Raw genomic sequence first — 13221 nt, forward strand, 5'->3', positions numbered from 1 at the left:
ATCTTCCCTTGTTCTACTAAGGACAAAGCCTGTTCTGTTGTGGGATCTCTCCCGGCAGCAGCTGTAGCTTCAAAAAAACCAAAAAAACAAAACCAAAAACAAAAACAAACCCAACATCAGACTTGTGTTTTCATTTTCTCTTCTTTCATTTTCTTATTAACTATGCCTAAGGGTGACATACATGCTAGTAACTATTGTGGTGCTATATTTGTTTAAGATATTGAGCATTAAAACCATACACCTCCTCTAACTCCATTTCATTAAATAGGTTCTTTTTCTGCTACATGCTTACTAATTAGAGCATGTCTTCTAGGGTTGCAGTATCTATGGACTCCAAACAATGGAAAAAGTAATAGTATTAGTTTGGGGAAATAGTTGCCTATCATGATTAAATAATGCTTCATTTTAAGAACATCATTCCTTTTCGTGGATTTATTATTTTTTCCTGAGTGTGTGCATCATAAATATGTATGTATTAATATTCCTGGAATTCTTTAATCTCAAAATAAGAGAAAAGCATTTTTTAAAATAAATAAAACATAAAGCATAAAGTATATACACTGCAGATAGGCAGAATGACATAGTCATGTACAGAAAATTCTGTAAATCTCAGAATATGGCCTTTTAAAACTTTGACCTCAAAACTGGCATTTATAGACTCCCACACTAGGTCAGAGAGCGTTTCTGATTACTAAAGCTGATTTATGATCTGTAAACTCCAGTGCATACATTACATATTTTGATATATGTTGCATAATTTATGGCATATTTACCATAAATTATGCAACATATATCAAAACATGACAAGAAGGCATTGCAGGCTATTTAGAAAGACAAAGCTGCCAGAAAGCAACACAGCAAGTTTAACTGATGACATGAAGTGAACAACTATGGGAAGGAAACTGCATTCATTCTTCATACATTTTATAAGTATATTACTATTTTGATCATTTTACATTTTAAAAATGTTTGATAATTGAAGCAATTTTTTTCTTTGAAATGTGAGCTATGAAGGATGCAGACCCCATTTTTACCCAAGTGAAGATCCAGTGCAGATATATGTTTTGAGATCGTAGTGGATGTTTCCCAATTCTACAACATGGGCACAGGAAAACAAGGATTCCTAACTGGGCTGGAGATTTTCATCCTCTTTTCCTTCAACTTGAAGGGGTACGGCTTTACCCAGAAAGGGAGATACTGGAGGAAGGAAGGAACAAAAGGAGAAGGAAAATAGAAAAGCAAAAAGGGGCAGAAGGGACCAGGAAGGTCAGAGCTGGAAAAAAGAGATAGAAAAGGAGGGATGGAGAAAGGAAGCAGAAGACTGAGAAGGGAAAGATGAGAAGGAAAGGTACATGGGAGAAGATGGTGCCTCTCCCCTCCTGCCTCCTCCCAGAAAGGATGTCTTGTTCTGTTCCTCTACCCCGGGAAGGTGTTCCTGTGACTCCTACCGGGAGAATGATTCCAATCTAGTGGAATGAATGGGCCATGGAAATGAAATTGGACCCGTCGTTGATTCCCAGGGGTCATAGTGAAATGAGCTTTTACTTTTTTACTTTTAAAAGCAAAGTAGAGTTTTATTAAAAAGCAATCTTCTGGGGCGCCTGGGTGGCTCAGTCGGCTAAGCATCTGCCTCCAGCTCAGGTCATGATCCCAGGGTCCTGGGATCGAGCCCCACATCAGGCTCCCTGCTCAGTGGGAAGCCTGTTTCTCCCTCTTCTCCCAGCTTGTGCTCTCTCCTGCTATCTCTGTCACTATCTCTCTCTCAAATAAATAAATAAAATCTTTAAAAAAAAGCAATCTTCTTTCTGTTATCTTTTCAAATAAGAACAACAAAGGGGCGCCTGGGTGGCTCAGTCGTTAAGCGCCTGCCTTCGGCTCAGGTCATGATCCCAGGGTCCTGGGATCAAGCCCCACATCGGGCTTCCTGCTCAGTGGGAAGCCTACTTCTCCCTCTCCCACTCCCCCTGCTTGTGTTCCCTCTCTCGCTGTGTCTCTCTCTATCAAATAAATAAATAAAATCTTTAAAAAAAAATAAGAACAACAAATATATTTAGATTCAGAGATTTTAGAGCAAAAATTTTTATATTTTTAGAGCTGAATTTTATATCTCATGCTCCATATTTTGCAAAATCATATTTACTTTAGGCATAGCCCTAAGATCAAATCAGAACGAATATTAGAAAACTGTGTTTCAGAATGAGAACGCATTTGGCAAGACCTGGCAAATGGCCTATTATTTTTTAAGTAGTATTTGATACACACAGCTGAAGAGTGAAATAAAAGACTATGGAGTTTCAAGTGACCTTTCACCCACACTGAAGTATCTGTAATTGTAAATGGTGATTTACTGATAGTGAGCAGTCGGAAACATGGAAAGTAAAATTCTAGGATCTTAAAATATATAATCTCTGACAAGACGACAGTCTGATCTGCTTTACAGTTTGTATTTGCACATACCTGCTAATATCATCCTGCTCTGCAACATCATCATATACCTCCTGGTCATCTTCAATAGGTCTTGATGAAAGAACACTGAGAGATGTTTTCTTCCGTTTCAGAGAATCATAGTCAATCGCGACAGCAGTTGTTCTAATATAGCCATCTACCAACAGGAGGAATGATTTATGGTCAGATAACTGTAGTTTCAATATCTCAAAGTTTTAAATAAAATATCAATTGCAATTTGCTCTTTAAAATTTTCCTACATTTCTTTGCATGCACTTCTGATCTATAGACTTCCGACGTAGACACATTTGACTGGACTTTGTCGAAGTCTTAGGCCGTTGTGGTTTGCAGTAAGCTTAGAGTCCACTTTAAAGATTCCAAAGTGATTTACATGATTCATCCCCCCCACCAACCCCGTTTAACATCAATGAGGAAACTAACGCCCTTTGTTCCTCCCTGGAATAATATAAATATTTACATTGCTCCCCACTAAAACAATAAGGCAGATGAGGTAAAGATGCAGCCATCCTTGTCATTTTAAATTTTCCTATTTTTGTCCTCTCTGTTAACTACTCCTAACTTAAGAGAATTTGCATATTTAATATTGTCTTTAAAAAAAAACCCCAACACTTTGAAGTCATAGGAAAATTTGCACTCACATGACCCCTTTGCCGTTCTGCCCAGCCATTTTCCTTCAGGGTTGTCTGTAATGCGGATTATTTCAATTTGCTCTCCTTGCTTGAAGCTCAGTTCATTCTTTCCTCCTTTGACATCACAGCAAGCTTTTGCCTGATGGATGACTTGAATAGGGCCTGTTAGCTGCAAAGAGGGGCAATAATCACAACAGGCTTTCTTACTATTCAGAAAACCTTTTAGGAACCGAGTTTTGAAAGACGATAGGTCCACGACTTGCCAACCAGCCTATTTACAACATTTATGGGTTTGAGCTAGAAACTGGGGATGAATGTCATGCACAATGCGTGTTCTTCTAAGAGGGGTGAGGGGAAAATCCGAGGTGAGGCAGGACAGCAAGGAACAGGTAAGCATGTGCTTGGGGTCCAAGAGAGAGTAGCAGTGATCTGTTGACCTTAGAAGCCTGCGAAGGGCTTGCAGAGGAAGCCACTAATAACTGAATACCGCTTATGTACGACAATACATGCTGGGTGCTATGGTTTTTATGGGATATGCTGGTGGTCCGCTTGGTAGGTGGAAGTTTTTTTCCATCTTTGAATTGTATGGTTATTCTGATGGTGCTCTTCAGACTTCAAACAACAAAGGGGAGGTAAGGTGGTGGTGGTGGGTTGTACTTGTGGGAAAAGCATTTTCTTTGTTTTTTTCCCAACTTTGTGGTGTTGTCTGTCTGTAAACTCGGAGTAGACATTACCTGCTGTAAGCAAGATAACATTTTAGAAATAGCTTTGTAAATAAAAAAAATAGCGAACAAATGGTATGTGAGGTTTTGAAAATAAATATCCTGGACAGTACAGTGGTTTCTTCACAGCAGGAGAATATAGAACTCCCCCCTTATCTGTGGTTACATTTTCTGGGGTTTTAGCTACCCGTGGTCAACTGCGGCCTAGAAACAGATGATTCTCCTTCTGACCTATTGTCAGATCAATAGTAGCCTAATTCTACGTCACAAAACCTAAGTCATTCACCTCATTTCATCTCATCATGTAGGAATTTTATCATCTCACATTATCACAAGATGGGTGAGTGCACTACAATAAGATATTTTGAGAGTGACAGACCACATTCAATAACTTTTATTATAATATAGTGCTACAATTGTTCTATTTTATTATTAGTTATTGTTAGTCTCTTACTGTGCCTAACTTATAAATTAAACTTGATCATAGGTATATATGTAAAGAAAAAAACAGTGTATATATAGCGTTCAGTACTATCCATGTTTTCAGGCATCCACTGGGGGTCTGGGAATGTATCACCTGTGAGTAAGAGGAACTGCTGTAATCTAGTTGAGAACATGAATCCTGAACTCCTAATTGCCTAATCCTAAATTTGTATCTTTTTCAACATAATTTCTTGGATCTTTTGATATGCAAATATGCATTGTGATTTTTGAAGTTCATTTTATTGAACTCATGATGTTATGAATTGTGACATATCAATTATGTACCACTAAGAGAGAAACAACTTAATTTAAATTATGATATGCCAATGATGTTAAGATGCATCTGACTTTCAGAATTTGAAAATGTGAAATGTTTTATGTCATAGATTTAATGAAATATGGTGCTATTGTAAGGTCTCACATTTATTTAATTTCTTTAATTGTAACATCTTTTAACATTTTTGTGGAGGGAATATAGCTTGTGAAGTCCTAGTCTTTACAAACTTTGAGTTCATATTTAGTGGTAAGATTTCCATACCCTATTTTTTTCTTACTAAAAAATATTATTTGAATGAAAGAATGAAACAATGCAAAATTGATTCCTCCAAAAGAAACACAGAAAAAAACTTCACCTAATTCCTTCAAAAGTATAAAGTCCCTTCATAAAATGTGTTATGAAAACTTCTGTTTAAGAAATTAATTTTTCATATTTGCCACTTGAAAAATATGAACATTGGTACCCATACATCTGTATGAGTAAAATGTCTTAATGGTCATGCTTTAATCTTAATTTTACTTATATATATACTTATATATATATATAAGCTTATACTCTTTCTATATATTATATAGTAAGCTTTTTCAAAATTTAACGAGAACCTTAGCAGATATAGTGTCTTATGTACATTATTTTAATTAATTCCACAACAAACTTTCAGGAGAGGTATCATTTATTCTCACTTTAGAGAACAAAAACCAAAAAAGAAAAAAAAGAATAAGAATCTGAGGTTTAGAGAAGTTTAATAATATGCCCACAATCACATAACTCATACGGGCAGTTGGAATTTAAATCCACGTCTGTCCAATTGACTCAAAGCTTTATGTTTTTTCCAGCACCGTGCTGTTGAAACTTTGTTTTAGTACAATAACTATACTGGGGAGTTATATAGAAATCAAATTTTTATAACTCAAACCATATATTAAATGTTCCAGAGGAATTAAATGTTTAAAGGAATCTTGACATGAATCCTTTTTATAGTGAAGAATAGTTCTGTAATTCATATAATCACCTTAAATATAGCTAACACACCAGACCTGTGCCAGATGTCATCAAAGATGGTGTAATCAAGAAAGGCTAGCCTGCCAGTGTAGCACTGGGGGTAGTAATAGGAGTCATACAGTTAGAAATCAGACATCAGAGAAGAGAGAGGTCAGAAATCCAGGTGGAAAAAGAGGGATGAGAAAGAGTGGGTTTCAGAAGTCAACATGTACATAAGCTAAAAATAAAGGCAAAAATATGTCAGGTCTAGACAACAGCAGTTAGAGTAGTTCATAGCAACTTTATTCTGAGACAGGTCTGGGTCATCCAGAGACATTTGTGTCCCTTGCACCATTGTGATACATGCCACAGGGATATCTGTGTGTGTGCTCCAAGCTCATAGTATAAGCCGGTTAAGATCAGATGTGAAATGATGAGAGACAAGATGGGTTTGAGCAACTGAGTATTCATTCACTCAATCACCATAAAATTTCCTAGGTGCTCACTAATTCTAAGCTGCCATATTTTATTTGGACTTTATCATATTACATTTTTAGTGCAGGGATAAGATAGTTTATTGGGCAAAATAATTACTGTTATGAAGGTAGTTACTTTTTTAGGAAACAACAATTAACTAATTCTCCCACCATGTAAGTTTTTAAGAATGGTGCCCCTTTTGTGTGGAAGTTATAAAAAGAGATCATTCTTTTTTTTTTTTACCCATCAGCAAGCAAGCTCTTACTTTAAATTTCTTCTTTATTTCTTGTTCTTTCTTTTCTCGCTCTTTCTGTTCCTTTTTCTCCAACTCTAATCTCTTCTTTTCCTCCTTTTCCTTTTTTTTCTCTCTTTCTTTGGATGCTTCTCTGTGGATACAAATTGTTAGGTTGTTTGGGCATTTGCAAGCATTGATGTGTTACAGCTCACATATTCAGAGGTTTCTACCCACAACAGAAAACAGTATCTGACTGTAGAGATGAAGGTAAAAAACCAAGGGTTGTCAAAATTCCTGGGTGTGTGAGATTGTTCTTAAATCCAGTAGGAGGCATACAAATGAGGATACTTTCCAAAGGCTCTGCTTCCCCTCACAACCTGGGCTACCCAGTGGGAGACAGTGCTTATAAAGGCCCTGTTCTTGCTGCATATCGGCATGAATACAATCTTTCTCTCGCTCTCTCTTGCAGGCACTCACAGGTTCAGGGCATGAACACGCACATACATGCAAACCTTAGCTCAAAAACTGTCGTCAGAACTGGTTGTACAAAAAGCAGGTAGAGAAAATTAAGATATTTGAATCAAAAAAAGAAAAAATAAATTAACATTTATTTCTCCTTTCCCTCACTTTCCAAGACATTTGTTAGTCCTGGCCTATCCAGAAACCCATTTTGGAGCTATTTTTAACATCTTTCTGCTTTAGCAGGTTGAAACTTTGCCATCTGGTGCTGTGGTAAATTATTTCTCACAGCACCCTTGTGAGGGGAATCACTGTCTAGGTGGGGAACTTGTAACATAAAGATAAATTCATTTGCCCAAGGACACAATGAGAACAAGAAGTCCAGATTCCTGGCTCAGTGATTCCCGGCCGCAGTAGCTGTGGGTTGCTGGCCTCTCACAGAAGAACATTTTTAAGAGTCCTCCATAAAATTCTTAGACAAATAAAGAAAGAATCTTTAGTCCTTTGTATTGAAATAAAGGTTATCATTATATGTCAGTCATTTGAACAATAAAGCTTTTCCCCCTTAGTGTTGAATATCCATCCATTCTCCCTCATAGAAATCATAATATTCACTTTAGGGGGATGAAATCATGGTAAAAAAAAAAATGGAACTCATACATGTCTTCATATGTTTCTCCTTCACTGTCTTGTTCCTGTCAAGGAAAACATTAATAATAATTAATATTAATGACTCAAAAAGGAAACATACACATATTACATTGATCAAATACTTAGTAAAACAAGCATAAATTTAAGTGTATGTAAACTTGTCTTGTTTAAAATATTTTTTTTTTCTTTCAAGAGATAGACTGGAAGAGTAAGCACAAAATGATCTTCTTTTATATTCTGCTATGTAATTCAGATGTCTAGCCAGACTCAAGTTTATGTGCAGTGCTACAAAATTCCTGTGAGTCAGTTTAATGACTGGTGTTTAACGTCTCAAACATTTTAGACGAAGTAATATTATAAATGGAAAAATATCATTATTACTCATAAAGGTTTTCATTTGTTGGTTTATGTCAATAGAACATGAATCACAGTAATTGTTAAATATTTTAGTTAAGCTGTATAATATCAGAAGGGGAAAAAAAAAAACTGACCTCATCTGGATTTCCAGGACCTAAAGCATTTTAAAAAAAGAGTAAAATTAATATATTTTAATTAGAAAGCACTTTAGTACAGAATTATTAGACATAATATATTCAAAACAGTTCATAATGTAACAGAACTTACGCTTTATCAAAGATATATAAATACAAAATAGAGTATGTGGCTTAGATCTTTACTATGGCCTTTTCAGTACTTGTACTTTAACTGTAAGATCATCTCACTGGCTTTCATAAAATAATGCAAAGGCCAAAAAATAATGAAGACTTTTTATCCTGTTTATGAAAGGCATGCACATTTGGTTTTATGGGCTTGTGTGGAACAAAGGTATTATCAGAAAATCACAACTAGTTTGCACTTTTTGACTTATTTGTTCCCAATGATTTGGATTTATGTATCAAGCAAATCAAGTTAATTAGGTTTTTAAAAAAAAGATACTTTACTGGGGCATCTGGGTAGCTCAGTTGGTTAAGTGGCTTACTCTTGGTTTCGGCTCAGGTCGTGATCTCAGGATCGTGAGATTGAGCCCCGCATTGGGCTCCAAACTGGGCATGGACCCTGCTTAAGATTCTCTCTCTCTTTCTCCCTCTGCCCCTCCCCCCGGCTCACTCTCTTTCTCTCTCTCTAAAGGAAAAAGATACTTTGCCAGTTCATATCCTTTGACCACTTTTGTCTTGGAGTTGATATCTTTTTCTGGTTGACTTGGAAGAGGTCCTGTGTTTTTCAGATATTAATCCCATGTCAGTTGCAGTTCAAGTGTTTAGTGATATCAACTAATTATTAGATATTAAGACATAATCTAGAGTAATAATAATAAAAACAATGTGGTGTTGGTATAGAAACACATAGACCAGTAGAATAGAGCAGAGAGCTCAGAGACAGATGAATAAATTTATATACACTCTTATATACACAGTTATTACACACACAAATACACACATATACATACATAGACACACACCTATACAGTTGATGTAGTATAAAGATGGCATTATAAAAGATTGAGAAAATGATGGATTTCAAAGTATGGTAATGGGAAAACTGGTTCCACAAATGAGGCAGTAAATCTGGGTTTCTGCTAACTCCTCAAAGGTGGACTGCAAAGACATCAAAGACTCAGATATTAGGGATGAAGTTCATAGAAGAAAATAGGAGATAATATTTTTATTTTTTAGGGATAGGACTTCTTAACTAAAACTTTAAAACACAAGTTACAATGTAATAATTAATTTGATTATATCAAAATTCATTTATGTTCAGTGAAAGACAGCTTGGGTGAGAGAAGATAGTTGCAGTGTCTAAAGTATCAAAAGATATTTGAATCAAAAAAAGAAAAAATAAATTAACATTTATTTCTCCTTTCCCTCACTTTCCAAGACATTTGTTAGTCCTGGCCTATCCAGAAACCCATTTTGGAGCTATTTTTAACATCTTTGAACTGGCAAGTTACAGAAGAGGAAACCACAAAGGCTAATACACAAACCAAGTACTCAGACCCAATAGAAGCAGAAATATGAAAATGAAGTGAGATATCATTTTATACATATAAGACTCGAAATTGGAAAGCTGAATAATACCAGACATTGGTGAAAGGTAAGCATCTTGGAATTTTCATGCCCTGCTGATGGGAGTACACACAGATGCAGCTTTCTTGGAGAACACTCTAGTCCTAATCAGTCAAAATGAATATTCCATAGCTTATGAACAGCCATTCCACTACTGGATATATATTTTAAAGAAAGTCTCTCAGAGGTCCACATGGGAATATGGACAAGAACATACACTGAATTATTATTTGTAAGTATCAGTGAATTGGACGTAAAATGCAAATGCATAGGATACATACCGTGGGGTACTGTGCAGTAGTTAACAAATTAAATATACATATAGCAACATGTGTGGGCCCCCTAAAACACATTATGCTGAGTGTAAAAAAAAAAAAAGAGTAGAGTGAGCTATAACATAATGTTTATGTAAATTGAAATATATACACACATGTAAGAGTATGCAAAGAATATGTACAAACAGACACAAACACATTAAATATATTAGAATATTTGTCTCTGGTTGGAAACAGAGAGAAGGGAATGGGTCATGGAGGTAAAAGGGAATACATACTTAAGTAAAACAAGAGAGGGGTCTTGCATGGACCAATGATGACAATGGCCCAATAGTGACCCTATCAGAATGATTAACTCAAATTTCTGTATCTGAGGTAACAAATACATAAATAAAACATCTTTTTGCCCCTTACCATCAGAGAGCATCATACCATCTTGACTTTCTTCATTTACAGGGCTTCTGAAAACAGGAAAGAAGAGAAAGTAAAAATGGAGCAAATAGATGCTCACCTTACAATGAAAAATGAAAAAGAATAAAAGGATCATTTTTAAATTATTCTTTTTTCTTTAATTTCTGCTCTGATTTAAAACATCAGAAGTTATTAGAATGGGCTTTAGCCTCATATTTATGCTGCTGTGGAGGCAAAAACATGGAGAATCAGGGACCTTGAAGACAGTTCTGTGTATTCATAGTGGACACGTAAAATTAATCCATTGCTTCAGGGCAGTAATATGTTTTCTGTGAAAATTGCAGTATATCAATACTTCAATTCTGGGATTCTGAAGGTATTTGTTTGTTTTTATCATATAGATACCAAAGAGAATTAGTTCTAAACCTTGACTCCTTCTTTCCAGATGTTTTCCACCTGGCTTTACTTCTGTCATTTGTGGCTTGGACTCCAAGGTGCTTCATTCCAAACCACTTTACTCCAACTGCTCTTAACAGTTATCAATACCTGGGCCCCACAAATCCCTAATGATTTATGCAGCCATCTAGATTTTCTATTTTTCTCCTCAGGTTGATTAACATAGCTGGAGAAAATTGCTATTTCACTGATTCTTGATATTACAAATGGCATTCAGTCTCAATGTTACCCTCAACACTATTCTATAATCTCATATACCTCTTCCTAGTGAATCTTTTCTCCCATCATCCTTCTCAATGGCTATTCAAAACCTTCACTACTTTCTGCAAATCTCTTGTCCCTCTCCTCTCCCCTATAATCATATGATCTTGTTTCTTATTTCATTGATAAAATAGCAGTTATTGGATGTGAACTCTCTTAAGAAAATATATTCCTTTAACCCAAACTTATCCTTACCTTCTGTCAAATTTCCTTCCACCTGTGTCCTGAATTCTATCTAAATTATCAGTGTTTTACCCCCTTTCTCTTCTCTGTTCTGTGTGTCATCATATTATTTATATTATTATTATTCCCCTTCTTTCACTCCCCATTCCTAAATATCTCATAATTTGTTTTCTCCCTTAGCCCAAGTTACTCTCATTCATAAAAGCCAAATTCTTCTCTTTACCTTTCTAAATCCTCCACATTACCACAGATAGTCCTCCTTTTCCCAGCCAAAGTGGAGAAGGCTGTCTGTGCTCACAGACTTGACTTCTTTTCCTCTTGCTCAATTCTTCATGACTACACTCTGGCTTCTATTGCCTATCCTTTGCTGAAACCACTCTTACAGGACTTACTTACCAAATCCACTGGACACCTCTCAGCCTGCATTATTATGTGATTATTTTGTGGCCCTTAATAGTATTGGCCAGTTTGCCTTCCTAGAGTCTTCTTTGTTTCCATAAGAAATCTCTCCTGGCTCATTTCTTGTCTTTCTGGCCACCATCCTACAATTTCCTTGGTGGGCTTATTTCCCTTTCACTTCCCCTTTAAGTGATGATGTTCCTTTGTGTTCTGGTCTTGGCTTCCTTTCTTTTTCCACTCTACATCTGTCCCTGAAAGGTCTCATATATGCCTACAGCTTCATTTGTTCTCTTAGTGTTGGTGACTTCCATTGACATCTCCAGTGCAGGCCTCTCTTCTGAGGTTCAGACTCATATATACACATCTTTACTTGAATGTCCCACAGCCAGTTCTATATTAACATTGCAGAAACTGAGGCTGCCTTCTTTTATCCCAGCATAAACTTGTTTTTCCTACTAGGTTTCTTATCTTAGTGAATGGCACTGAAGTTCCGCATATCCACCTAAGCCTCAAAGTCATCCTTGTTTCTCACTCTTCTTCAGTTCCACATCAAATTAATCATGTTCTGTCAGTTCCATATATTTAATGTCTCCTATAATTCACTTCCTCCCTCCATCTCTTTCCACTTTCCTGCTAGACACAAGGACAGAATTATATCATCACTAGCATGGACTCTTGCAGTAGCCATCTGTCCCATCTTCTAGTGATGAACATTGCTCTTCATCTTCTCCACGCTTACAGTCCCTTTTCCATATTGCTGCCAAAATGATCTCTCTAATGCAAAATATGATTATATCACTCTCATGTTCATTACTCAAGCCACTTAAAGAATTAGGAAAGAGTGTTACTTAAACCCAACAGATGCTGGTTGCAAAACTAACTCCATTTGAAGAATGTGGGCTGGAAGTGCCTTGTTATCCCTTAGACCAAAAAACAAGCTCAGTGGGTACACTTGTGGCTCAGAAAGAACTGCCATAGACATACATGTTTCAGTCTCCAGCTGGGATGGGTTCTTTGATTGTGTCAATGTTGAGTGTCAATGGCTGCTCACATCAAAAAAGGAGTCAACCTGACATTACAGACTTCTGATAAGAGAATACACCACCATCTAAGAAGTAGTCTTACCAAAAAAACTAGAATTAAATTTCGTTAAGTCACCTCTACCTGCAACTACCTACTTACTGGAAATACAGAGGAGAGAGGAACACGAAAGATATCCTATAGGGAAGCACTCAGCAACATCTAGACTGTGGTTAACTATAATGCCCACAAACAACTTGATTTCTTCAACAAATAAATTGTAATAAATAAATAAATAAATAAATAAATAAATAAATAAAGGGATAGAGGGTAGACTTACAGCTTGAAAGAGAATTGCAAATGTATAAGTCAATGAAAATGTGTAGACTTTATATGGATTCTTATTCAAAAAACTTAAAAAGAGACAATTGGAAATTTGAACATGGACTTGATTTTTATATTAATATATAGAGCCTAATTTTTAGGGATACTTACTAAAATATTCATGAATAGAATTATATGTATTTGGTATTAGTTTCAAAATAATATAAAAGAGGGAAGTGAGTGGGGGTATTGATGAAACAAGATTGGTGATGAATTTACAATTGTTGAAGTTGGTGCAGGGGACATGGAGGCTCATTATACTATTCTCTCTGCCTTCTATTTTTATTTATTTATTTATTTTAAAGATTTTATTTATTTATTCATGAGAGACAGAGAGAGAGAGAGGCAGAGGGAGAAGCAGGCTCCCATGGAGCAAGGAGCCCGATGCG

At 36.0% G+C, this 13221-nt stretch overlaps 1 protein-coding gene across 5 annotated transcripts in view; it reads right to left on the reverse strand.

The window, feature by feature from the left end:
• Positions 1-13221, reverse strand: part of FYB1 (FYN binding protein 1) — a 148067-nt gene that overhangs the window by 25714 nt on the left and 109132 nt on the right. For all 5 annotated transcript variants that reach the window (XM_036111105.2, XM_078066674.1, XM_036111106.2 and 2 more), the window contains 6 exons: positions 10133-10179; positions 7872-7891; positions 7390-7424; positions 6301-6421; positions 3105-3264; positions 2458-2602 (listed from right to left, as the gene is read on the reverse strand). In XM_036111105.2, the coding sequence (XP_035966998.2) occupies positions 2458-2602; positions 3105-3264; positions 6301-6421; positions 7390-7424; positions 7872-7891; positions 10133-10179 (528 nt within the window). The remainder of the gene's footprint in view (positions 1-2457; positions 2603-3104; positions 3265-6300; positions 6422-7389; positions 7425-7871; positions 7892-10132; positions 10180-13221) is intronic.

This window comes from Halichoerus grypus, chromosome 2 (genome assembly GCF_964656455.1).
Source record: "Halichoerus grypus chromosome 2, mHalGry1.hap1.1, whole genome shotgun sequence".
Lineage (NCBI taxonomy): Eukaryota > Metazoa > Chordata > Mammalia > Carnivora > Phocidae > Halichoerus > Halichoerus grypus.